This window comes from Cervus elaphus, chromosome 4 (assembly GCF_910594005.1).
Source record: "Cervus elaphus chromosome 4, mCerEla1.1, whole genome shotgun sequence".
Taxonomy (NCBI): Eukaryota; Metazoa; Chordata; class Mammalia; order Artiodactyla; family Cervidae; genus Cervus; species Cervus elaphus.
Window position 1 is genome coordinate 44,912,027 of NC_057818.1, and position 26,012 is coordinate 44,938,038.

Genomic DNA, 26,012 nt, shown 5'->3' on the forward strand with positions numbered 1-26,012 from the left:
TGAGGCCTGGGTTCAATCACTGGTTAGAGAACTAAGATGCTGCAAGCCGGTTGAGGTGACCAAAAAGAAAAAGAATTGAATTAATAGATAACATTAACAAAATTGCTGGTGAAGTATACCTAACAGTGGAGTTGTCTGCCAGCTTGAAAGGGAAAAAAAGCAACGTAGCATGGTGGAAGAAAGTATAACGAAGAGCTGAGTCTGCTGCTTGGAGGCAAGGAAAGAGTGCATCAGGATCAGGAAAAACGACATAGTAAGGACTGGTTACTGAGCCAGGAGGAAACTTGGGGTGAGAGGGAATCATACACTATTCCTACATGGTTTTCTATGTTTAGTCACTGCTCCCTAAGATACAATAAATAAAATAGGTTAAAATAAATTAGGGATGAAACAATGTGATTTCTGACTGTACTGACATAATTCCCTTAATAGCCAGTTGCACATGAGCTAATTCATGTATTAAAATTATTTGTAGCAGAATAGTACCGGTAATTTTCTACTTTTTCTTGTCCTGCTTTCTTTCTTTCTGCTCTTAGCATCCAGGTTTCAGCCTTCACTACCTCTCATTTGTTCTGTTATCTTACAGATATATATATACAGATACAGGTATATCTGTTATATACCCTTCTGATTGCTGTTCTAATTAACTTATTCTTTATAATGCTACAAGAACTATCTTGAAGACATAAAATCTGATCAGGTAGTCTCTATCATTAAAACCTGTTTCTCAAACTCTTAGTGTGTGCAAATCATTCTTCATGGTGTCTGTTGCCATGATTTTTTGCATTGACTCTCTTGCTGTATGATAGAGATTTTCTTCATATCCCATTTTCGAAAGTATGCTTTTAATTTTCAACTCTATTGTGGGTTATCTTTAGGACTTCAAATAACAAATTTTTAAGCCATTGTATGTGAATTTATCAACTTGCCCCAAACTTTTATTAGGTAACTTCTTACTGTAAAAGTTGAGAGTATTCATTTATGAATTTCCTTTCATGTTTCTTTTGCTTTTTATTTTCATCTCCCAATTTTTGTGAGACTAGGGTGTGAAATACATACCATCTTAACAGCCTATGGACTGAGAAGCCTGGTAGGCTACAGCCCATGGGGTCACAAAGAGTCAGACAGGACTGAGCAACTTCACTTAACTTTTCTAACACTTTGTAACTTTGTAGTCTTTTTCAGAACTATTAAATTTACATTCCATCCTAGCACCTTCAGTGGTAAAGAATCTGCCTGCCAATGCAGGAGTCATGGGTTCAATCCCGGGGTGGCGAATGGAGTAAGAAATGGCAACCACTCCAGTATTCTTTATTGTAAAATTACATGGACAGAGGAGCCTGGCAGGCATGTGGTTGTGAAGTGTTGGACACAACTAAGTGACTGAACACGCATGCACACTAGCACCTTGGTAAATTGTCACATACATTTATGCGCTTAAATGATATTATTGTCCATCTCTTATTTTTTAATGCTTTTGTCTCTGTGAGTTCTTTATTTTGGTGTAGAAAGGGTAAGTCTGTATGGCTTATAGTGCACTAAAGTTTTTTTTTTCCTGGAAATACAGTGAAACCTTCTGATCATATTTAGGTCCTTGTGTCAGGAAATTTGTTATATCTTTAGTTGCATTTTGTCTTGTTCTGTTGTCTTTCTCAGACTGTTCTTGTTATGTTTATTCTGCAGCTCTATTTGTCTTACCTCTTTTTTCTTTATGTGTTTTCAGTATGTGAGTTTTATTTTTCTTGAGAATATAAAGCAGTTCTTTCTGAAATTTTCTTGTTTCATCTTTCTTTTGGATATATGGATATAATTTGAATGGTTATGCCTTGGATAGCCTAATAGATCTTCTCTTTGGTTTTATAGATGGTAGACCTTTAACCCCACCCCACCTGCCCACAGCTTCAGGATGAGCTGATTTGTTACCTTGAAGGTCTGGGACTTTATAAAACTTTGTGTGGTGGTAATAGTGCTGGTGCTGAGGTTAGGGGTGAGATTGATCCACTTGTAATTTTCCTAGCTTTCTTTTTGGTTAAAGGACAAAAACATAAAACCATATCTATTACTTCTGCCCTGATACAATATTGTTTGGCCACCAGAGAGAGAGGGGAGCTTCAGCTCTGACATTCTACATCTTTTCCTTTATCACATCTGTGTCCCCATCCATCAAGTTGGAGTATGCCTGGGAAAATTTCTCAGCATGCTATGTATGGATTCTGGAGTTGGCCTTCCAGATTGGACTAACTCTAAAAGTATCTGCATGATACTTTTTAGTAAAGTTTTATGGTACAGGTTTGAGGTATTTTCTTGGTTTGGGATATTTTAACTTTTTAATTTTCTTTAGTTATAGGGCAGAATAGTCATCTGCAAACCTACAACTATGCCATCATCTTTCCTGAAGGTCTCATAAGTACCACAAAAAATTTTTAGGATTAAAAAAAGGCATGTAAGCTGAAATATTTATCTTCAGTCTAGCTATGGATAAGTTCTGTAGAAAAATATAAAACTTTGCACAATGTTAAGGGGTTTGCTTCCTCTAGGATACTCTTTAAATGAATAATAATATCTGATATGGCAAACTTTCTTATTTGGCGCTTCTGTGGAGATGTCAACATTTTTAGAAGTCTCCTAAGATAGTGAACCTGAAATTTCTTTAGTATTGATAAGAAATCTTGAGGAATTGATTTAAAATATAGATATAGATTTCTGTATCCTCTTCACAGAAAATCTGAGTCAGTGGATTCCAGAATCTTTTTTTTAGCTAGTTTACCCTGAAACAGCTGGTCACAGTTCAACTTTGAATAATGCCATCCTGAGTGTTAGTCAGATTTAATTATGAGGTAGATATTTTAGGTAACTAGGGCATTTCAGGCTGTCCCATGGAGCCGAGTAGCTGACAGAGGCTTTACTTGGTTTCTAGAGGACGTGTTACTAACCAAGGAAGATATTCTTTTCATTGCCTCATCTTAAACCTGAAGCTCAGTTTCCCAGACTTTGGGATTTTTATAGATTGGGAAAATCTTCACTCAGTGAAGATTCACTACACACACATACACACCCACACACACACAGAGGAAATATCATACAAGTTGCCAGTTTTTTATTTTGCTGAATGAGGACATTAAAAATAAATCAGCAATGAAAGGGCTTTTTTTAGCACCTCTTACCACAACCACCAAAGATGTAAGTAAGTAACAGTGTAGAGAGAACACAATACTTTCTAATATAATCTTCGTAACACTGATAGTCTTTTAAATCGAATACATGTAAATCTATGCAAAACCCACTTTCTTTTCCACTTTTAAAAGAATTTTACTTTAGCTACAAATTAATGAATACTTTCTCATGGAGGGCATTTAAGGACTGCTCCTTAGTACTGGGAACAGTGCACTCTAAGAGGCGCTACCTGAATACAGTGAGTAGACATCTGTCTCATGTCCTCTGTTTTCTTACCAGTTCGGTCCTTTGGTACAGAAGACAGACCAACAGATCGTCCAATACCACCTCGAGATGAAGTCTTTGAATACATAATATTCCGTGGGAGTGATATTAAAGACCTTACTGTTTGTGAGCCACCAAAACCACAATGTTCTTTGCCTCAGGACCCAGCTATTGTTCAGGTAACATTGTAAATCTGTCTTGGAGTATAAATAAATTTCATACACATAACTAGCCTTGGATTTTACCTCCTTGTTTTAGTCTTTTAAATTTTCTCTATTGAACATTCATGTAGCTTATTACCATTTTCTAGTTACCTAGATACCCAGAATAACTGGGTGATGTTCTCATCCAGGTTTCTCTCTTTAGATGATAAATCGGAACTAAATAGAGTAAGAAATAGCTGAGGGATTAATTTTTTTTTCTTTTTCTTTTGCTGTGCCACACAAAATGGGAATCTTGGTTCCCATGTGGAAGCCTGGAATCTTAACCACTGGATCACCAGAGAAACCCAGGAATTAATTTTTTTCATAAGAATTTTCTGATTGCAGTAACAAAGTAGTAGCTAATGTTTATTGAGTTCTGAGTTTATGAGAAGCACTATTAAAAGCACTGCACATATAATAAGGCAAACCTCACAACACTCTCTGAGCTTGGTACTATAGTTATTCTCTTTTATAAGTGAGGAAATTGAATTAGAGCCATAATTTGAGTAGACCCAGGCATCCTGGCTCCAGAATCCAGGATCCATTCCACTATATTATTCACATATATTCTATTATTATATATTCTATTATTCACATGTGGTTCATTTTACAAACTAGGGTGATGGTGGCTACTCTTAGGTATGATTACTAGGTTTAATGGGAAAAATGCTGAATCACATTATATGTTTGTATAGTGTACATAGAGTGTTATATAGTCAGATAGCACAAACATAAAAGGATTTTAACATATACTGATATTCGATTCTGTAATAAAGTATTAAAAAGATCCTGAGGCTTCTCATTAAGAGAAATTTCAAAATTTTTGTATTTTAATAAAAACAGAAACATGTGATGTCTAATAGATTGCAAATTATGAGTTAAAGAGGATGTTTACATTATAGTACCCGTTTATATGTTAATTGGAAATACATAGAAACTGTGAATTTCTACTATAGCAGCAGCATAGGAGACAGGTTAACATAAGAGTGTTTTCAGTTGTGGGCATAACTGATTAAAAGCTTTGTGGCCCCCAAGTGACTTTCCTCCTGAATCCGTTTTCTTACCAACTTTTTTTCTTATCAGAAGTCTTTGTTAATGTGTGCTAAATTATGCTTGTTGGCTTTTCTAACTTACTCTTTTATGCTGCGAGTGATAAAAACCTTAGTTTTTCACAAAACTGATTGTTAAAAATACACAGAATGTATATGCATTATCTTGCATAGAATGTACCTTCCAGCTTTTAAAAGTAAATACCTAATGAACACTCCTAAAGAAAATATTAAGTGCTGTGTAAAATTTAAATGAGGGGGGGAGAGAAAGTACCTTTTAACATTTATTTACTGTTTTTTCTGAATACAAGATAAGCTTTTTATTAAGAAATGGCTGGGACTTCCATGGTGATCCAGTGGATGAGATTTCACACTCCCAGTGCAAGGGGCTTGAGTTTGATCCCTGGTCAGAGAACTAGATCCTACATACTGCAATTAAACATCCCACATGCCACAACTGAAGATCCCTGAGAAAATGTAAACTTCTTAAATGAAGGGAGAAAAGACATTCTCATAGAAATAGTTGCCTGCACCGAACAGGGGATTTTCTCCAGGCACTCTTCCCGACTCAGGGATCAAGTCTGGGTCTCCTGCGTTGTAGGCCGGCTCTTTACTGTCTGAGCCACCAGGGAAGCCCCAGCATAACAACAACTATATGTAAATAGTAAATGATTTTGTATGCGATAGTTTGTTTCTGCATCTCTTTCCTATAAATGTAATAGTATACCTCTAACGATTGAAAAGAATAAAATCAAAAGTGAGATACCTTATGTATGTCAGCACGAGATTGAAACTTAGTACTGTTGATATAACCAAATTTTATTTTTCTCATATTTTTTCTTTAAACAAAGTTCGTTTACTTACTCAGGTAACTTTTCTTTGGTTCTTTCCTAACTGTGCTCTAAAATGAAACCTAAGAGTTCATTGTAGAAAAAAGTATTTATAAATCACATTAAGTATAATTGACAAATATAATCAAATATTGCAGTCAGATTATTCAACTGTTGTAACATTAAATGCATGTTGCAAGTTGTTATAATTACTTCTGTGTCTAGTAATTATAATTTAATAGTTTTCTTTAAAATGTAAATATGCAAATTTATTTCCATTATGTACATATCGTTTAGAGCCTGATAAATTAACCCATAATCTTTTCTTCAGTCTTCACTAGGTTCATCTACTTCTTCATTCCAGTCGGTGGGCTCCTATGGACCTTTTGGCAGGATGCCGACGTACAGTCAGTTCAGTCCAAGTTCATTAGTTGGGCAGCAGTTTGGGGCTGTTGGTGTTGGTATGTTGTGCTTTTTTCCTTTCTTTCTTTCTTTTTCGTAATTTTCCTGTCTTTATCATAAAGTTATGTAAAACCTTCCACAAGTTTTCAGACATTGTTTGATGTTCCTTTTGTAACCTGTTTTTTTGAAGACTTTGGTCCTTAATGATTAGTGGTTCTATAAAGGCCATCTTTTAGAATAGTAACTTTTAAAAATCTAGGTATAGCCAATTACCAAATTTTATGAATATTATTTTAAATTTACACAAGATATAGCCCTTTAAAATAAACTTTTTTTTCAATAGGATGAGTTTTCCAAAAGGGAAATGGAGATAATGCTGTTGTTAAGGAATAGTAAACAACACTGTGGGCTTCCCTTGTGGCTTAGACATAAAAGAGTCTGCAATGCAGAAGACACGGGTTCAATCCCTGGATTGGGAGGATCCCCTGGAGAAGGGAATGGCTACCCACTCCAGTATTCTTGCCTAGAGCATTTCATGGCCAGAAGAGCCTGGTGTGCTACAGTCCTTGGGGTCGCATAGAGTTGAACACAACTGAGCAACTAACATACACACTGTAAGAAAATATAGACAGGCTAGGCTAATAACAGTCCCACTTGGGACTAGAAGACAAAGGCTGTCATGTACAACTTGATATAATTAGATTAACTTTTTTGTGTTTTTGTAGCTATGCATTTTACCTTAAACCTTTATTGATTTCATTGAAATAATCACTTACCAGTTTATTTCACTGAATCACAAATCCAGTTTTCAAGTTTATCTTGAAACTCATTAGTATGTTAACAGAATTTGTTAAAATAAGTAAACTTTTACACTCATATTTTACACTCTTACAAGAACAAATACAACTCTTAGAAAACGTGACTTAGGGTTTCTAATTGGTAGTGGTATTGGTGGTGTTTATTTTGAAACTATTTTTTGTATGTATAATAGGACAAGGCGTATGAATAATACATTGATGTTGATAGGCGATATTTTTACCTTGGAGAAGGGAGATACACATATTGAATGAGGAAAGGTAAAGAACAGTGTTGTGGTAGTGAATGTGAATTGGAGGTATAGGTGTGAATTCATTTTTTAAAAACTGACTATTTCCTGATTCTGTTCGTAGAAGAGGCCTAGAAGCAATGATACCCAGTAGCAAAGGCCGTGGGTAGACCCAGTTCTTGCTTTCTAAAGACCTTTCCCCACTAAACAGAATCCGCTGCTGCTGCTAAGTCACTTCAGTCATGTCCAACTCTGTGCGACCACATAGACGGCAGCCCACCAGGCTCCCCCGTCCCTGGGATTCTCCAGGCAAGAACACTGGAGTGGGGTGCCATCTCCTCCTCCAGTGCATAAAAGTGAAAAGTGAAAGTGAAGTTGCTCAGTCGTGTCCAACTCTTAGTGACCCCATGGACCACAGCCTGCCAGGCTCCTCCGTCCATGGGATTTTCCAGGCAAGAGTACTGGAGTGGGGTGCCATTGCCTTCTCCAAAACAGAATCTAGGCCCCTTTTAAAAAGAAGAAGAAGGAAACTTTTTCTAAGTAAAATAACGCTAGCTAGGAAGTATAAGGAATGGTGGACATAGAAAATCACCATTGTTAACCTCTAGTGAAATAATTAGCAGGGATTACCAGTGGATGCTAAAATCATTGGGTGAATGAGGTTGAAACAAGATATTAAAATAATCTTAAAGTATCATCGCACAGTTTACTTGTTAATTACAAAGGGAGAAGATGTACTATTATAATGGAGAAATCTGATGGTCAGTCACCATCTTAATTAATTCGTCAAGTTTGGTATTGGCATAATTATTGATTATATGTCTTCTGGTGTGATGGTACAGGGGAGAGGTGTAAACAACTTCACTTCTGGGCATTCTTGCTCAAAATGGAGACTCTAATCTTGAAGAAATTGACATACATTTTCAGAAAGTCAAGTTTTTCAAAGGATTCAGTGTTGTGAAGAAGAGAGGGAGCAGGGCTGTTTTAGACTTGGGAATACTGAAGAAACATAGCATCCAAATGTAATATATGTTCAGATCCCAAGTTTTAAGAAAAGCTGATAATAAAGAATGTTTTAGGGACTATTGAGGAACTTTGAGTGAGGACTAAATATAGGATGATGTTCATTTTCTAGATGTATTTCGTAGATGTAATGGTATTGTGGTTAACCATATAGGAGAATATGTTTTAGGGAAATGACTTTAGTACTGAAGGGTGAAGAGTCAGATTGATTATGGCATATGTAGATGAAAAGAGAAGTCTGTGTATCACAATATGAAGAAATGAAAAAATGGGATAGGTGCGGCAAGAAGTTAGTAGTTGGTGAGCTAGGTGAGGAATATATTGATATTCAGTGTACTCCCTTTTTTTGACACAAGTTTGACATTTTTCAAGTTTATTTATTTTTGTTGGGGTAGTTCTTTCATCTCTAATCAAAATTTAAATACTTAATTACTTCTTGGCTAGGTGAAATAACTTTGGTCCATGTACCTCCTAATCCTACTCAAGGAAAGATCAGTGTTAACTTATCCATGTTAAATCAAGGTATACCCTATGTTAATTATAACTGTTAGAATCCTATTCTGAGGATTCACAATAAGGGACAGTTGCAAATTATTTTATCCTTTTGAGATTCCTTTCACGAAGTTGAATAGTTAGCTAACATCCGGATTATTGTACTTACCCTCTACATTACTGTGAAGTTGCATGACAGTATTTATAAGAGCATTTGAAACAGGGTCTAGCACAAAATGCATAGTAAATGCTGCTTTTGCTATTCCTCATATCCTGCTCCTCTGATCGGAGTATTTTGTGGTGGTGAAATACATTAATATATTCCTTATAAATACTTTTATCTAATTTTTATATTGGGGTTTGCTGGTTTAGTGTTCTTTGAATGGCAAAAGGTAGGTTTTACTTGTGTTTTCCATATGAATAGACTAGTTTTTGCAGTAGCAAATTATTTTTGATTGTTTGATTTCCATACTGGTAGAATAATTTGTGGAGTGGCTAATTAAAGAACTATATATAGTATTTAGAAGTAGTTAAATGAGGAGGAGGAAAACTGTAGCATTGATTAAGGTGGCAGATGTTCTTTAGAAACAGAATTAACTCAGATACAGTTTGTGTTGATACAAATTAAGCCAGATTTTAATCTAAGCCTCTTGTTTTCATTTTCTGTGCCCAGTATTCTGATGTAAAGAGGAAGTTTAAATAAATTGGAATTACTCTACTGCTATTTGGGGGAATTTTTTCCATTTTAATTTTCATATATTATCATCTTTTTATAGTTTTATTTGCAGTTTATATCATGAAGGATTAGTATCTTTAATATCTAAAGAGCTTTTGAAAATAAAGATCTACAACCCAACAGAAAAATAGATAAAGATTAGGAACTAACTTTGAAAAAACACAAATGGCCCTTAAACATGGAAAGATGCTTAAATCTTGCTTATGATGAGATAATTAAATCAGCACCACAACACCATTTCTCATTATCAATTTGACAGAAACCCAGAAGTTTGAATATATTCTCTTTTGTCACAATTGTGAGGAAACAAATACTCTCATACTTTGAAAGGAATGATGCAGTGTGTAGAATGAAAACATTGTTGTTTTTTTCAGCTGACACTCAGATAGTTCTTACATGCAAAGATTAGGTCACTACTGCCTTTAATTCATAGGCCTTTAGGAGAAATTAATTATCTCAATAAACTGAAGCACCAAACAGCCATGGCATGCTGTCTCTCATACTACTCTTGTGGGCAAGAGGGGGTAAATTGCCTGAACAGTCAGGCAAATGAATACATTTTAGCTACCTAAGTAATCAAATCATATTGGACAGTGACTCTCTTAGGTCTCTAGTGTTTTGTACAGGTTAATTTTTAATCACTGAGCTTAATGAACACTTAACTTGCTTATGAACTTTATAAAGTTAGTATAAACCAGGAGAGTGGTTCATGCATTAAGAATGACAGACTAAGGATTATTAAAGATCTACTTTGGAATTCCCTGGCAGTCCAGTAGTTAGGACTTTGTGTTTCCACTGCAGGGACCCATGGTTGGGGGGAAACTAAGATCCCACATAACATGTGATGTTGTCAAAAATAAACAAAAGACCTACTTCAGTAATGTGTAAAGGAATTGAACATTCCAGTTAAAAGGCAGAGATCATCAAACTGAATTTTTTTTAAAAAGACCCTCTTATGTTCTAATAAGGTGGATGAAACTGGAGCCTATTATACAGAGCGAAGTAAGTCAGAAAGAAAAACACCAATACAGTATATTAACGCATATATATGGAATTTAGAAAGATAGTAACGATGACCCTATATGCGAGAAAGCAAAAGAGACACAGATGTAAAGAACAGACTTTTGGACTCTGACAGAGAAGGCAAGGGTGGGATGATTTGAGAGAATAGCATTGAAACATGTATATTATTATATGTGAAATAGATCACCAGTCCAGGTTTGATGCATGAGACAGGGCGCTCAGGGCTGGTGCACTGGGATGACCCTGAGGGATGGGATGGGGAGGGAGGGTCAGGATGGGGAACACATGTACACCCATAGCTGATTCATGTGAATGTATGGCAAAAACCACCACAATATTGTAAAGTAATTAGCCTCCAATTAAAATAAATTTTAAAAAAAGACCCTGTTATATGATATTTATAAACGATGAATTAAAAGAAAGTAAAAGAATAGAAAAAGGTGTGGCATACCATATAAACACTAATAACAAGAAAACTATGTTAGAAAAATTAACATCAGACAAAGCTGCTTAAAGGTCAGAAGTACTGCCAAAGATACAGAAGGATTCTTTATAACAGTACAGTGGGCAGTTCATCAGAAAGCTGTAACAATCCTAAATGTGTATGTGACTTTTACAAAATAGTACACCAACACCAACAATTTCAGAATATAGATTCTTTTCATGGAGAAGGAAATGGCACTCCACTCTAGTATACTTGCCTAGAGAATCCCGTGGACAGAGGAGCCTGGTGGGCTGCCATCCATGGGGTCGCAGGGAGTTGGACACGACTGAAGCGCCTTACCATGCATGCATGCATTGGAGAAGGAAATGGCAGCCCACTCCAGTATTCTTGCCTAGAGAATCCCAGGGACAGAGGAGCCTGGTGGGCTGCTGTCTGTGGGATCGCAGAGTTAAACACGACTGAAGCGACTTAGCAGCAGCAGCAGATTCTTTTAAGTAAATATGGATCAATCAATGGGATAGATCAAATCTTGGTCTATAAAAGAAGTTACATTAAATTCAGAAAGATTGAAATCATCCATGGTATTTTCTCAAACCACAAAGAAATTAAGTTGGAATTAATAATAAAGATAACTTGAAAATCAGTGCTCTAAGCTACCAGTTTATTAAGAAGGGTTAAAAAAAAAAAAAGAAAGAAAATTAGCCCAAAAGTACTAGAAAGAAGAAAAAATTTAAAACAGAAAGGAAATAGAAACTAGTCCCAAAAATATATATATATATAATATCAACAGAGCCAGAAATTGGCTTTTTGGAAAATTTCATAAAATTAATAATCCTCTAGCAAAACTAAATAAGGGAAGGGGGCTCAAATATTGATATCAAGAATGAAAGAGTAGACATCACTGTAGATCCTAAAAGGATAATATGAAGATATTGTAAACAACTTTATGTCAACAAACTTGTCATTTTAGATGAAATAGCCAAATTTCTTAAAACTACAACTTTCCTAAACCAATACAAGAGAAAATATAATCTCACTAGCACTCTGTTAAAAAAGTTGAAACTGTAATTTAAAATCTTTCGTAAAGAAAATTCTAGACTGTTTGCTTTACTGGTAAATTCTATCATTTAGGGAAGAAATAATTTTACCAATCTTACAAACTCTTTGAGAGAATAAAGGAGAAGAACACTTCCTAACCAGGTAATGAAGGCAAGATAAGATACCAAAATGTAAGTGAAATTATTACAAGAAAATAAAATTACAGCTAATTTCCATGAACATACATATAGAAATCCTCAACATAGTCTTATCAGTGGAAGTCAGCAGTTCATAAGAAGCCTAGTACATAATGACAAAGTTTATCTCAGGAATGCAAAGATGTTATAACATTTGAAAATCATTTGTAATTTACCACATTAATGGAATGAAGCAGAAAAGCTGCAATCCCAAGAGATATAGAGGAAGCATTCAATAAAATTTGATACTCATTTATCAACAACTAAGGAATAGGAGGGAATTTCCTAATTTGATTAGTGAAATGAAAAGCTTGCATACATAATAGTGGGATAATGAAAAGCTTGCATACATAACGGTGGGATAATGAAGGCTGTTTCCTTAAGGTAAGGAATAAAGTGAAAGCAGAATTGTATCTTATTTCATGTAGTGTTCTTCTAGAGGTCCTAGTCAGTCCAACAAGGCAAGAAAAAAGATTCAGAGACTGGAAAGGCAGAACTAAAAATGTCATTATCTGAAGGTGGCATGATTGTGTGTATAGAAAATGCAAAGGAATAGTAAAACCACTAGAATGAATAAGTGAATTTAACATGGTAAGGGACCACATGGTAAACACACAAAAATCAACCAGATTTTTGTATTCGGAATATAGGCAGATTGACAAACTATGGCCTGTGGACCAAGTCTTGCTAGCCTCCTGTTTTATTAGAATACAGCCATACCCGTTTATTGGCATGTTGTGGCTGCTTTTACACTACAGGTGCAGAGTTGTATAGTTGTAACAGATCATGTGGCCTGAAAAGCCTAGAATATTTTATTTACCATCTGACAAATTATAAAATTTGCTGATCTAGAATAGATTATTGATAAGCGAAATATAAAATGCAACGCAGCTTATAATAGCATCAGTAACATCAGATACCCAAGAATGAATATAAAAAAATGTATTTAAAAGCTTCTGTAATAGCGATTCTCAGTAGAGGGAAGTTCATTTCATCCCCCTCAGAGGCCAGGGTTGCTACTTAACATCCTACAGTGCATGGGACAACCCCTCAAAACAAAGAATTGTCTAGCCCACCATGTCAGTAATGCTGACGCTGGGAAAACTGCTCTTCAATAAAAATGACAAACCATTGCCGAGAGAGATTAAAATCTACATAAATCCATGCTTATAGGTTAAAAGATTCAATATTTTTATGGTGACACTTTCCCCCCAAATTACAAATTTACAGGTTGAACATAATCTTAGTAAAAATCCCATCACACTTCAAAAAATAGAAATTAACAAATTGATCCTAATATTTGCATGAAAATACAAACTCTATAATAACCAATACACTCTTGAAGAAAGAGGAAGTTTGAAGTATATGCTGTTTCAAGTTTCAGGACAGGGAATGATCAATACAACAATAGACAAACATGGGTAAAGAATAGAGGGTTTAGAAATAGACCTATTTAAGTGCTGACTTAAGACAAAGATGCCAGTGCAATTCAGTGGAAAGGAGGAAATCTTTCCAACAAATAATGTTGCAGCAGCTGGGTATCTATTTGGAAAAAATTAACAACGATCCCTCCCTCACCCTATGCATAAAAGGTAGTTTGAGATAAATCAGTAGCAGAATTGGCATGAAGGAGGTGGGTGTTATACAACCAAGAACTCAGAAAAGAGATGGAGGATATAGAAGAGTTTTCTAACCTGAGGGCAAGCAGTGGGAGGCTGCGTCAGGTGAGAAAGCACAGAGCAGGATGGAGGTTGAATACGCGTCATCAGAGTAGTCTGTATCTTGGTCATTACCTAGGAATACTAGGGATAATAAAATGGTTTCAGCATTCTACAGAACTACTCAGAGCACTAGTCTCAACATTTCTGGGCATGTTGTGGGAGATTATGTTAGGCCTCTCCTTACCTGACTGGGGCCATAGCCTGAATGGATTACAACTCTTAAGGAATCCCATTCATTCTTACCATCTGAGGTGCTATGATAAGTTCTGCTGCCCCATTTTAAGAGGGATATGAAAAACTAGAATTCATTAAATTAGGGAGAAGTCAAAGAGGCAAGGCTTAAAGAATATGTGAAGGTAAGTAATGGTTGAAGGAACTAGAGTTGCTTAGCTTGAAAATAAGATGCGAGGGACATGTTCATAATGTTCAAGTAATTTAAAAGCAAATAGTTAAACTTCTGTTGTGAAGTAGACATGGAAATAATGAGGGAAGAGGTAGGCAGATTGGTGGGGGGCGGGGGCGGTTGCTTATAAACTAAGGCAAATAATTTGAACTTTTTATCTTGAAGACAGTGGAAAGCCCCCAGAGGGTCCTAAGCACTGTAGTGATGTGATTATGTTTCTATTTCATAAAAAATTATTCTGAGTACCACTTTTAGATTTAATTCAGAGGTGGGGAATCCGGAGGACTGTTGAAAACCTATGTAGATTAAATATTAAGAGGTCATAGCATGTGGAAAGTGATTGATTCATAAATTCTGAAGAAATGTAGAGAAGCTTGACATAACCTAATATAGCAAAGAGTTGAGTCCTTTTGAGGGATTTTTTTCTTTCTCATATTATCAGAACTTCTTGTGGTTGCTTTAGGCAGAACATAGCCCCACAATACTGTCCTGAGGAGAAGCATTAAAATGGACTGGAGTCCATTGTCCATTGGAAATGTTGGAAAAGCTCTTTGTAGACCTGTCTGCTGATTTGGCTATTTATACAGATATTTGGTTTTAAAATAATTGAACCTTCATGTTAGTGTTGAATATACCATTTCTGCTGCTTCTCTATCTGATGTGCATTCTGCTATCCTACCTGCATAACTGCTCAGGACAGTATTGCATATGTTACAAAAGTCATTTGCATACAAAGAAGCTGAAGTACATATAGGCTTGCTTTTATATGTATATACTGCCAAAAATTTCTCAGAATTATTTTTGATTCAGTTTCATTAATTTCTAATATTATTAATTTGCTCAAGTGTTATGGGGAAGGACACTTATCATCACTAAGATGGTATATTACTTTATATAATAGAAAGCTTAAAAAAAATTTTTTTTAATTATCATTAAAATTTTTTTCTTAAAGCCGGAAGCTCCTTGACATCCTTTGGAACAGAAGCATCAAGCAGCAGTGCCCTCTCCCAAAGTAGTGCGGTTGGTTCTGCCTTTACACAGGATACAAGAGCTCTAAAAACACAGCTATCTCAAGGTAAGCTGTTTTTTCCTTCAGAAATTTCCATTCTAAATTTCTATGGTGGTTTTTGTCTTTCTTTGAATGGAAGAGCTTTTGCAGCTTGTAAATCACGTGTATAATTTCTACTTAGCTCTTTTAAAATTGTCATCCAAATAAATACACTATTGAATGACTTCCACTGTTTAGACTTTTCATAATTCTTAGATCATAAAATGGAAACAGTGAACACTGTTTGAATTTTTTCTTTTTTTAAACAAAGCAATTATATTACTTGTATATGGTGGTTGAGTCACTAAGTCATGTCCGACTCTTGTGATCCCATGGACTGTAACTCACCAGGCTCCTCCATCCATGGGATTTTCCAGGCAAGAATACTGGAGTGGGTTGCCGTTTCCTTCTCTAGGGGATCTTCCTGACCCAGGGATCTAACCCGAGTCTCCTGCATAGCAGGCAGATTCTTAACTGGCTGAGCCACCAGGGAAGCCATATATAATATGTACTTGTATACAATACTTAAATATTATAGGTTAGTCTCAGATTCACCACTGAGGATGAATTCTCTATGAATTTGAAATAGTAGCTGAGGAAACGAGCTATTCCTTATGCTGTTGCATCTTTCCTAGCATCCTCATGATCTAGAGCAGTGGCTCTCGGTGTGGCCACCTAGAACCAAATCATCTAATCTGGAATGCTCCTTAAAATGTATATCCTGAGAACTGCTACAAAAGAATCCTGGGAGCTTGGGGGTCTGCATTTTAATAAGCTTCTTAAAGGATTCTGTTTCATTTGCTTTTAATTTTGTTTTTCTACCAGCCAGTCTCATAACCTTCAGTGATTCCAAGATTCCTTTTCTTTATCTGCTGCTAAAGTAGATGATACTGGCCCATAGCTTTATATGGATATTTACTTTCAAATAAAACAATATAAAGTCATTTCAGAAATATGCTGTAATCAGGACAATATTTTCAAAAACTCTTGAGGGTAAAATCAAGCCAGTGCTAAACATAGTCCTGTGTATCTCACTTTAGATATTTTGAAATAGTTGTAGTTACTTATATATTCATATTAACTTAAAATAACTTAATTTTTAATTTTTTAACATTCTGAAGATTTCTTGTAAGTATTAATAATTAGAAATAGACTAAGTGTACTGTATAGCACAGGGAACTATATTTAATATCATGTGATAAACCATAATAGAAAAAAAATGAAAAAAGTGTGTGTGTGTATATGTATATAACTAAATCACTTTGCTTTACAGTAGAAATTACACAACTTTGCGAGTACTTCAATAAAATAAATTTTTAAAGAAAAATATACTCGGCATAGGAAGACAATAAATATACTCAATTTCACTACCCAGAAATAACATATTTATTTGCAGATTTTAACATAAGATTTCCTTCTGAGAGAAGATACTTAATCTTTTTAAGCATTAATTTCCTGTACTATAAAATAGGACCTTACTGATAAACTAACAGACTTACTGTAAGGGTTAATTTTTTTTTAATGTGTGTAGTGCCCTTCGCATAGTACCTGACATGGAACGTGCTCAGTAGATGTTAGCTGTCTTAATTAAAAACTAGCATTAAGGGCTTCCCTGGTGGTCCAGTGGTTAAGAATCTGCCTTGTAATGCAGAGGACACAGGTTCAATCCCCTGTCTGGGAAGATCCCGCATGCCCAGGGGCAACTAAGCCCAGGGGCCACAACTAATAAGCTGGAGTGCCCGAGAGATGCCACTACAATGAGAAGCCCTCGAACTGCAACTGAGAGTAGACTCCACTTGCAGCAACTAGAGAAAATCTGCAAACTCCAAGGAAGACCTGGCACAAAAATAAAAATACAACAATACTTTAAAAAAAAAAAAAACTAGCATTAACTTTAATATTGAAGCACCAGAAAGATTCTTATTAAGATCATAATAAAGAACTCTGGATCTCATTGCTACTCAGCATTGTTCTGGAATTTTTAGCTATGTCAGGAAAAAGAAAGAAGTATGAATAACTAGAATTAGCATTATTTGTCGATGCTAACTTTCTTCTTGGAATTGAGAATTCACTGAAAAACCTAAAACTAATAAAGTACTTAAATTAGAGGTAAAATGTAGAGAATAAGTACAAAAATCAATAGATGTCCTAAAATCTAACCCACTGATTATTAATGGGGATAAAAAAAAGATGTTCACAGTGAACAGAAATAGAAATTATATAGAAAATATAAATATGACCAGCCTCTGATGAAAGAAAGTGTAATAGACATAAAAGAAGTTACGTATAATCAGAAAAGCATATCTTATCTCTAAATATAAAGATTTAGTTTTAGGAAGACTTTACTTCTCATAATAACTTTACTGTAGTTTGTAAAAGAACCTAATAAAATACATACACAGACTGTCTTAAAAATAAGCATGCAGATATACCTAGACATGTTTTAAAAATAAAAATAATGAGATAGGGCTTACCTCTTAATAAAGTATACATAAAATAAAGCAGTGCAGGAATAAATTTAGAGATGAATGGAGCAAAAGTCAGAAATAGATCCAAGTATAAATAAATAATTAATATATGATAAAGATGCTGTTTTTAAATTAGTGGAGAAAGACTTGTTGTCCAGTAAACGATGTTGTTAACAGATAACTGTCTGATCATTTGGAATGTTAACTCCAGAATCCTTCCCTCATACTTCAGACTAAAATAAGTTTTAAATAGATTAAAATGTTTTTTTTAATTTGCAAGAAACAATGAGAGAGGAGACCTGGGGGTCTGCATTTTAATTTCACCAACTAAATTTCTGAAATTTATCGAATTTTAACACCTAGAATTTTCTTGTAACTGGGAAGATAAGAATGAAGGTAACTTGAGGAAGTGTGTTTATAATTATAAGAGCTTTTGAGTTTTATAAGTTTTCATGTATGCTAAGTCACTTCAGTTGTATCTAACTCTGCAACCCTAGGGACTGTATAGCCTGCCAGGCTCCTCTGTCTATGGGATTCTCCAGACAAGAATACTAGAGTGGATTGCCATGCCCTTCTCTACGGGATCTTCCCAACCCAAGGATTGAGCCCGGTGTTTCTTACATCTCCTGCATTGGCAGGCAGGTTCTTCACCACTAGCACTACCCGGGAAGCCCCTTGTAAATTTATATAAGACCATTTAATGTACTATCATAAAATTACCTATAAACAGGGACTTCCCTGGTGGTTTGGTGGTTAAGAATCCGTATAATATTGCAGGGCACACAGGTTCAGTCCTTGGTCAGGAAACTAGGAGCCCACATGCTATGGAGCAGCTAAGCCTGTGCACTACAAGAGTCTGCCACAAGGTCCCACGTGACGTGTTGGAGATCCTGCATGCCTCAGCTAAGACCTGATGTGACTAAATAAACAAATAGAGACTAAAGATAGAATTACCTAGATAACAAGCTTTTCAAAAAACATAACACCTGTTCAGTAAATAAATCACCTTTATTTTAACAAATAAATACTTCTATAAGGTGATAAGTAATTACAGAAATTTTTCTCTTAGGTCCAAACTTACATAAACTTGCACCATGATTTCCCATTATAATTAATGGGAAAATTACAGTGTTTCTGTTAATGGCAGACTGAACTGTGACTGGAAATGGTGACACATTTGTCATTGCATGCTTTAGATAACCATATACCAGGGGAGGATACTGATAAACAATCCCTGAAGCACCTGGTGCACGACAGCCAGTGTGCTGTCAGCACTCAGCCAGGTCACCAGCTTGGAGCCTGTGCATATAGCACAGGTGGACAGGAACATTTGCAGCATATTTGGGAAGTTTTTTTTCTTTTACAAAAAGTGAGCACAATTTTTTAAAGCAAAACCTATTTTGGTACAATATCACGTGATGTGAGAGCACCTTAAGCAGAGATTTACAGCGAACATGGGGGACAAAAAGTGTGATGGGAGCACCCAGTGTTACATTCTTCTGTTCATACTGTGACCAGGCTCTGACCTCATAAAAGGAAAAATGGAATTTGTAAGTATGAAACCCATATTAAGCAAAAACTTGCCTAGAGATCATTCAAATAGCAAAGATTGAGTATGGTTATTGTGTAATTATCTGAAAGTTTTATTTGTTACTGGTCTTTTAGTATTAATTACCCAAGCCCCTAAGGTATTGAAGAACTTCATTGTACTTTCTAGTTCTTTACTTCCTTTATAATACTTATAAGTGTATCACTTTAGAGATATCTTCAGAAAACACTAAAAAAGTTAAAGCCTCTGAAAATAATGACTAAAGTGTCAATATAATCTTGTGATTGTGGTTGTTCGAGAAAGCCTACATCTGATCTGCCTAAATGCTCTTTGATAATATTCATGGGGAATTTTGTTTCATCAGCAATTTAAAAAAAATAAAAGTTAAACCTTATTCTACTAAGTAGACATACAGATTCAGTTTTCAGAGTTTTTTGTTTGTTTTGGTGGGGTTTATTTTTACTTTTTTTTTTTCTTTCTTCTTTTTTTTATAGTAGTTAAGTGACCAGCCCACTAAAGATAAACAATTCTAAGCTCTGGTCTAATGAGTAGATGGATTCAAATTATGCAAAGGATTTGAATTGGTGGAAATAAAGCTCTAGATGTTTTTTTAGGGTCTAGATTATTTTGAAACCCCCAAAGGTTAGGGTAGTTTCTTATCTTTTGGTTACGTTTTAGGTCGTTCAAGCCCTCAGTTAGACCCTTTGAGAAAAAGCCCAACCATGGAACAAGCAGTACAGACCGCCTCGGCCCACTTACCTGCTCCAGCACCTGTTGGGAGAAGGAGCCCTGTATCAACCAGGCCTTTACCATCTACCAGCCAAAAACCAATAGAGAATCAAGAGCACAGGCGAGGTAGAACTTTAGCTGTTTACTATTCTTAATTGACCGGTCAGCATCTTCCATTCAACTTATTTTCATTAAAAAGATTTACTTTATGTGAAATGATCCTAGAAGGTTTAAACTGAACTTGAAAGAATGTTCATTCAGTCTTTCAAATTCTACTCAAAGTAGTGATGGTGGTGGGGTTATATGGATATTTGGTTTTGTTCTGGGTTTGTTTGTTTTTCCATTTCTGACTTTACAGAAGTTTTTGATTATGTGTCCCAAGTTGACTGTCACTTTCTGTATATTCTATAGTTGAAGTACATAAAGTCTCAAGACCAGAAAATGAGCAACTCAGAAATGATAGCAAGAGACAAATAGGTAAGTTGTTACTTGGATCTGAAAGTCTAATCCTGTGCTTTTCAATTGAACATTTGAAATGTATATGATGTATAATTACTATGAAGAGCAAGATTTGGTAGCTATACAGGAGCAGCACAGGAGAGTTTCATTGTGTTATCTTGATTATGGTGCTGGTGCTGTGGATCTGTGTATGTAGCAAAAGGTCATAAAACTGTACATAAAGACATACCAAAAAACGAGTACACGCAAAACTGTTGAGATCTGACTGTGAGATCTTAGTGTAGTTTTTCCCAGTTTTTGATAATGTACAATAGATAATCAAGATGTTACTGTTGGAGGGGAAGCTGGGTGATGGGCACTCTGTACTACTTTTTCCATTTTTTAATCTAATTATTTCAAAAGATTTTTTTTTTAAATCATCATTACATGTCTGGAATAAAACCTACTTGATGGTAAGCAATTGTCTTTTAATATATTCTTAAATATTTGCTAGTGAGATTTGTATACTTTTATTTTTATATTTTATATTGTTTAATGGCTTTCTCTTGTACTGTCTTTTGTATTTTTTTATGTTTTTGTGTCAGTTTCATGTTAGCATTATAAAATTGCTTTCTTTGTTTTCTATGCTTTTAAAAATGGAATCGGGAATTCACTGGTGGTCTATGGGTTAGGACCTGGCGCTTTCACTGCCATGGCCTGGATTCAGTCCCTCTTCTGGGAACTTAAATCCTACAAGCTATATGGTGCAGCCAAAAAGAAAAGAAAAAAGAATGGAATCATTGGGAACTGTGTTTAATATCCTGTGATAAACCATAATGGAAAAAAAAAAATATATATATATATCTGAATCACTTTGCTATATAGCAGAAATGAACATAACATTGTAAATCAACTATATTTCAGTAAAATAAATTTTTAAAAAATAATGAAATTATCTGTACCTTAAAAATTTGAGTCTTCTCATTAAAATTAAGTCCTTTTTTTTTTTGGTAGTAATTATTCAAGAAGTTTAAGTTTCTTTCATAATTAATGACTTAATACTTGTATACTTGATCTTTTCGGTAATCTGTAATATACCCCAAATCCGTCTGTTTTATTATTTTCGTATTCATTAGCAGAGAATAAATTATGATTTAAAACTCTTCCAAGTTAAAAAAGAAAGGCAGTGTGTGATAACTTAATTACATAATAATTGGGAGATAATCTTTAGGTTTAGAAAGCTAGAAAACACTATTTCTTCTGTACCTTTTTATATGTGTTTTTATTTATGCTGTGTGCCATAGAATTAACGGAGGTTGGGGTTTGGTTTTACTGTGTTTCACTTTTTTTTTAAGTTTGCAAAAAAAGAAAGAACTCTCAAGATAAAATAATTGCTATGCATCCATCATTCAAAAATCATGGTAGTGAAATAACACCATGGTAGTAAAGGAGTGTTCACTTTGGCAACACATACACTAATATTGGAACAATACATAGAAGATTAGCATGGCTTCTGCACAAGGATAACATGCAAATTCATGAAGCATTTCATATTTTAATATAAAAGGAATGTGTGTGTCTGTCTGTCTGAATCAGTTTGCTATACACCAGAAACTAATACAACATTGTGAATCAACTGTACTTCAGTTACAAAAATAAACAGGGATTTCCCTGGCAGTCCAGTGGCTAGGACTCTGCACTCACTGCCGCAGACTCAAGTTCAATCCCTGCTGAGGGAACTGGTCCCACAAGCCATGCAGCACAGCCAAATAAGCAAGCAAATAAACAAATCATGTCAAACAATAAATAAAAGTATCTTTCGCTACCTTTCAAAATTTAAAACAGAAATATCATGCTGTACTTGCTGGTTCATGGCCAAGACATTTTCAGTAGTAAAGCTGAATATTTAAACATCCTGCCTGTCCAGGTTTAAGTGTCTGGCTGTATGCTATGGGTTTTTGTGGTTTGTTTTCTCAAACTTGGACAATTTGCAAAGTTTTATTTAGAGACCAATGAGCACAGAGATGTCTATTACTCTGTAGTCATTATGTGTTAAACATTTCACCTAATTATAATCATTGAATTCACCCTGCTTTGTGCTCTGTATTTTTCTGTTGAAAGTGAAAAAAGTGAAAGTCACTCAGCCATGTCCAACTCTTTGTGACCCAGTGGACTGTAGCCCACCACACTTCTGTGTCCTCAGTATTTTCTAGGCATTAATACTGAAATGGGTAGTCATTCCCTTCTCCAGGGGATCTTCCCAACCCAGGGATCAAACCCAGGTTTCCTGCACTGCAGGCAGAGTCTTTACCTTCTAAGCCACCAGTGTGGCTTAGAGCCCATATTTTTCTGTTAACTCATCAAATACTATCCCATGTTTCTCTTATAATTTTTTTTTCTTAACTGTTCCTCTTATTTGGATTCTCAAGTTTTCACTGTAATTTATGCTACTTTGGTATTGCTTTACCATGCCTTATAAATCTTGTTATTGTATTAAATTGTAGAGAAAGGATAGATACAGGAAGAATAATATGAATCTCTTTGAATCATATGGATCTATTTAGAGAGAGACAGTAAAGGTGAAACAGGAAGTGGTTGGAGGGGTTGAGATGTGGTGCTTCTTGTCTTTTGAGTTATCTTGCAGTTTGTGCTAATGTGCTCATTTATTTTTCTCCCTGTAAATCTTGGTTTCTATGATCATTTCCATAAAAGGCTTCCTAAATTTTGAGAACCCAGTATACATTTGACACTTCATAGGTATTAGGGATGTAAGCAGAACAAAGAAATGTAGTGCAGAAATCTCCCCAAATGTTTGACTGTGTACTGTATCAGCCATAACTTAATTGGTGGAGAATCTACCTGTAATGTGGGAGACCCAGGTTCAATCACTGGGTCAGGAAGATCCCCTCAAGAAGGAAATGGCAACCCATTCCAGTATTCTTTCCTGGAGAACCCCATGGACAGAGGAGCCTGGTGGACTGCAGTCCATGGGGTTGGAAGAGTTGGACACAACTTAGCAACTAAACCACTACTGTATCAGCAGCATGTCTGAATACAGACCCCATAGGTATAAATTTCATTAAGGACATTTATAAATTTCCTATTTATAAATTTTATGTGCAGTCTTCTCAGTCTAGGGAGGCTTCCCTGGTAGCTCAGCTGGTAAAGAATCCACCAGCTATGTAGGGGACACCCCAGTTCAACTCCTGGGTCGGGAAAATCCACTGGAGAAGGGATAGGCTTCCCACTTCAGCATTCTTGGGCTTCCCTGGTAGCTCAGCTGGTAAAGAATTCTCCTGCAATGTGGGGAACCTGCGTTCGATCCTTGGGTTGGGAAGATCCCCTGGAGAAGGGAACGACTACCCATTCCATTATTCTGACCTGGAGAATTCCATGGACGGTATAGTCCATGGGATTGCAGAGTTGGCTGTGACCGAGCGACTTTCACTTTCTTCTCAGTCTACTATGTATTAAATGTTTGTGAAACTTCATTTCTTTTTTATATTAAAAAAATACAAATACAGTCAGGTGTATAGAGACTTAGAAGCATTTCTGTTGTTGACCATAAAGACCATAATAATAGCTTCTGCTTTAAACCAGCTTATTCTTTATTAATATAGTTCCAGGTGCTCCTTCAGCTCCAAGGAGAGGGCGTGGGGGTCATCGAGGTGGCAGAGGAAGATTTGGTATTCGACGAGATGGTCCAATGAAATTTGAGAAAGACTTTGACTTTGAAAGTGCAAATGCACAATTTAACAAGGAGGAAATCGACAGAGAGTTTCATAATAAACTTAAATTGAAAGGTGGGTTTTTATTTTTCTCCCCAGAGAATACTCTTTTCTGACCATGTGAATTATGGATATTTAGGCCAAATCTTGACTTATATGGTATCTGCTTTTTTTTTTCATTAGAAGATAAACTTGAGAAACAGGAGAAGCCTGTCAATGGTGAAGATAAAGGAGACTCAGGAGTTGATACCCAAAACAGTGAAGGAAATGCAGACGAAGAAGATCCACTTGGACCTAATTGCTATTATGACAAAACTAAATCCTTCTTTGATAATATTTCTTGTGATGATAATAGGTACAGTCTTTTAAGCTGCTTTTATGCAATTAGGAGGTTGAAGTGTGAAATGATTCCTGATAAATTCACAAAGTGTAATGAATACTTAAAAGTCCCTAGGGACTTTCCTGATGGTCCAATGGTTAAGGATCCGTGCTTCCCACTGGGCACGGGTTTGATCCCTGGTTAGAGAATTAAGATCCCACTTGCTATGTGGTGCAACCCCCCAAAAAAATCTAATGACTACAATTTTTTAATGTTTTGACAAAAGAAAATAACTTATACTAAAATTTTAAATGATATTACTTTTGGAAAAGAAGAAATAATCATATATTTTTGTTTGGGGATGCATTCACATTCGAAAATTAGTAATTAAAATAGAAGCATTCATCTAACATCTATACACCTTTTACTTTACCCCTCTACAATGTAGTTCAGTTGAAGCTTGCTGATGTAGTAAAACTCTGCTCTATTGCAGTAAATATGAATCCAAAAGCTGGTTAATTAAAGGACTTAGCATAACTAGAGTTCCAGAGTTTCTGCTGCCTGGTTCAGGTCGTCCTTCTGCTGGCTGCATTTTGGTGCCACCCAGTGGTGGTTGTCTGCTTCAGTTTAAACATGGATGGTGATGATGCTGAATCTCATTGGGCTGTAGGCCAGCAGCAGCGATTCAGAAGCTTTAGGCATCAGGTCCAGAGGTTGGACCAGGAGCCTAGTAGCATCTTGGGAATCAACCCTTTATCTCCTCCCATCCTGAGGCAGGGTTTGCTTTCCCTTTCTTCCTTTGAGGCTGATTGGAGGGTAGAGTCAACTGCCAATCCCATTTATTGAGGCTATTCAGTTTCTTTGTATCATCAGCTGCATTTGCAATAAACAATACCAGTCATACTTTCACAGGAAGTGTAACAGAATATAATAGGAATATATTGCCATGGACAGCTTGTGATGACTTAGATTAGGTACTTTTGTGGGGTTTTTTGTTTGTTTTTTGTGGTTTTTTTGATGCTTAGGAATTATTTAGGCTCAATTTGGAAATTAAGTGCTACATAGTCTTGCTGGCAAATGTTCCTTAAAAGTTGATACACTACAAAAAAAAAAAAACTTCATATACTAAAGATTATTTGTCCTCAGAGAACGGAGACCAACCTGGGCTGAAGAGAGAAGATTAAATGCAGAAACATTTGGAATCCCGCTTCGTCCAAACCGTGGCCGTGGAGGGTACAGAGGCAGAGGGGGTCTTGGTTTCCGTGGTGGCCGAGGACGTGGTAGTGGCCGAGGTGGTACCTTCACCACTCCTCGAGGATTTCGTGGTGGATTCAGAGGAGGTCGTGGGGGCAGGGAGTTTGCAGATTTTGAGTATAGGGTAAGTATTATTTCATGCTTTGGGGTTGGCTTGCAGTTACATGAAACTCAAAATGTTTTAAATTTTTATCTATTGGGAGTGAGTAGTTCTAGGACATTTGTGTAACTTCCATTTGACTTCTCAGTGGAGGGTATACTTGATTATGATATTTATATGATTTTAAGGAGCAGAAACTTCTTGGCTAATGGATCTGATTTTTTTAACTATTTTCTTTTCAATTGGAGGAAGTGAGAGAAATATATTTTTATCTTCTGTTATAGAACCATTGTTTCATATTTCATGGACTGGTAAAATTTCTTCCAAAAAACTG

General features: G+C 35.7%; 1 protein-coding gene and 1 non-coding gene across 7 annotated transcripts in view; both read left to right on the top strand.

Annotated features, from left to right (window-relative positions):
* Positions 1–26,012, top strand: part of LSM14A (LSM14A mRNA processing body assembly factor) — a 53,309-nt gene that overhangs the window by 21,297 nt on the left and 6,000 nt on the right. For 3 of the 6 annotated variants that reach the window (XM_043899099.1, XM_043899097.1, XM_043899098.1), the window contains exons 2-9: positions 3,454–3,617; positions 5,852–5,981; positions 14,998–15,120; positions 19,789–19,965; positions 20,251–20,316; positions 23,898–24,080; positions 24,189–24,360; positions 25,471–25,702. In XM_043899099.1, the coding sequence (XP_043755034.1) occupies positions 3,454–3,617; positions 5,852–5,981; positions 14,998–15,120; positions 19,789–19,965; positions 20,251–20,316; positions 23,898–24,080; positions 24,189–24,360; positions 25,471–25,702 (1,247 nt within the window). The remainder of the gene's footprint in view (positions 1–3,453; positions 3,618–5,851; positions 5,982–14,997; positions 15,121–19,788; positions 19,966–20,250; positions 20,317–23,897; positions 24,081–24,188; positions 24,361–25,470; positions 25,703–26,012) is intronic. The other 3 variants (XM_043899102.1, XM_043899100.1, XM_043899101.1) reach the window with 1 other exon arrangement.
* Positions 21,729–21,835, top strand: LOC122692931. Its single transcript, XR_006340743.1, has one exon. It is a non-coding gene; the product is annotated as a U6 spliceosomal RNA (small nuclear RNA).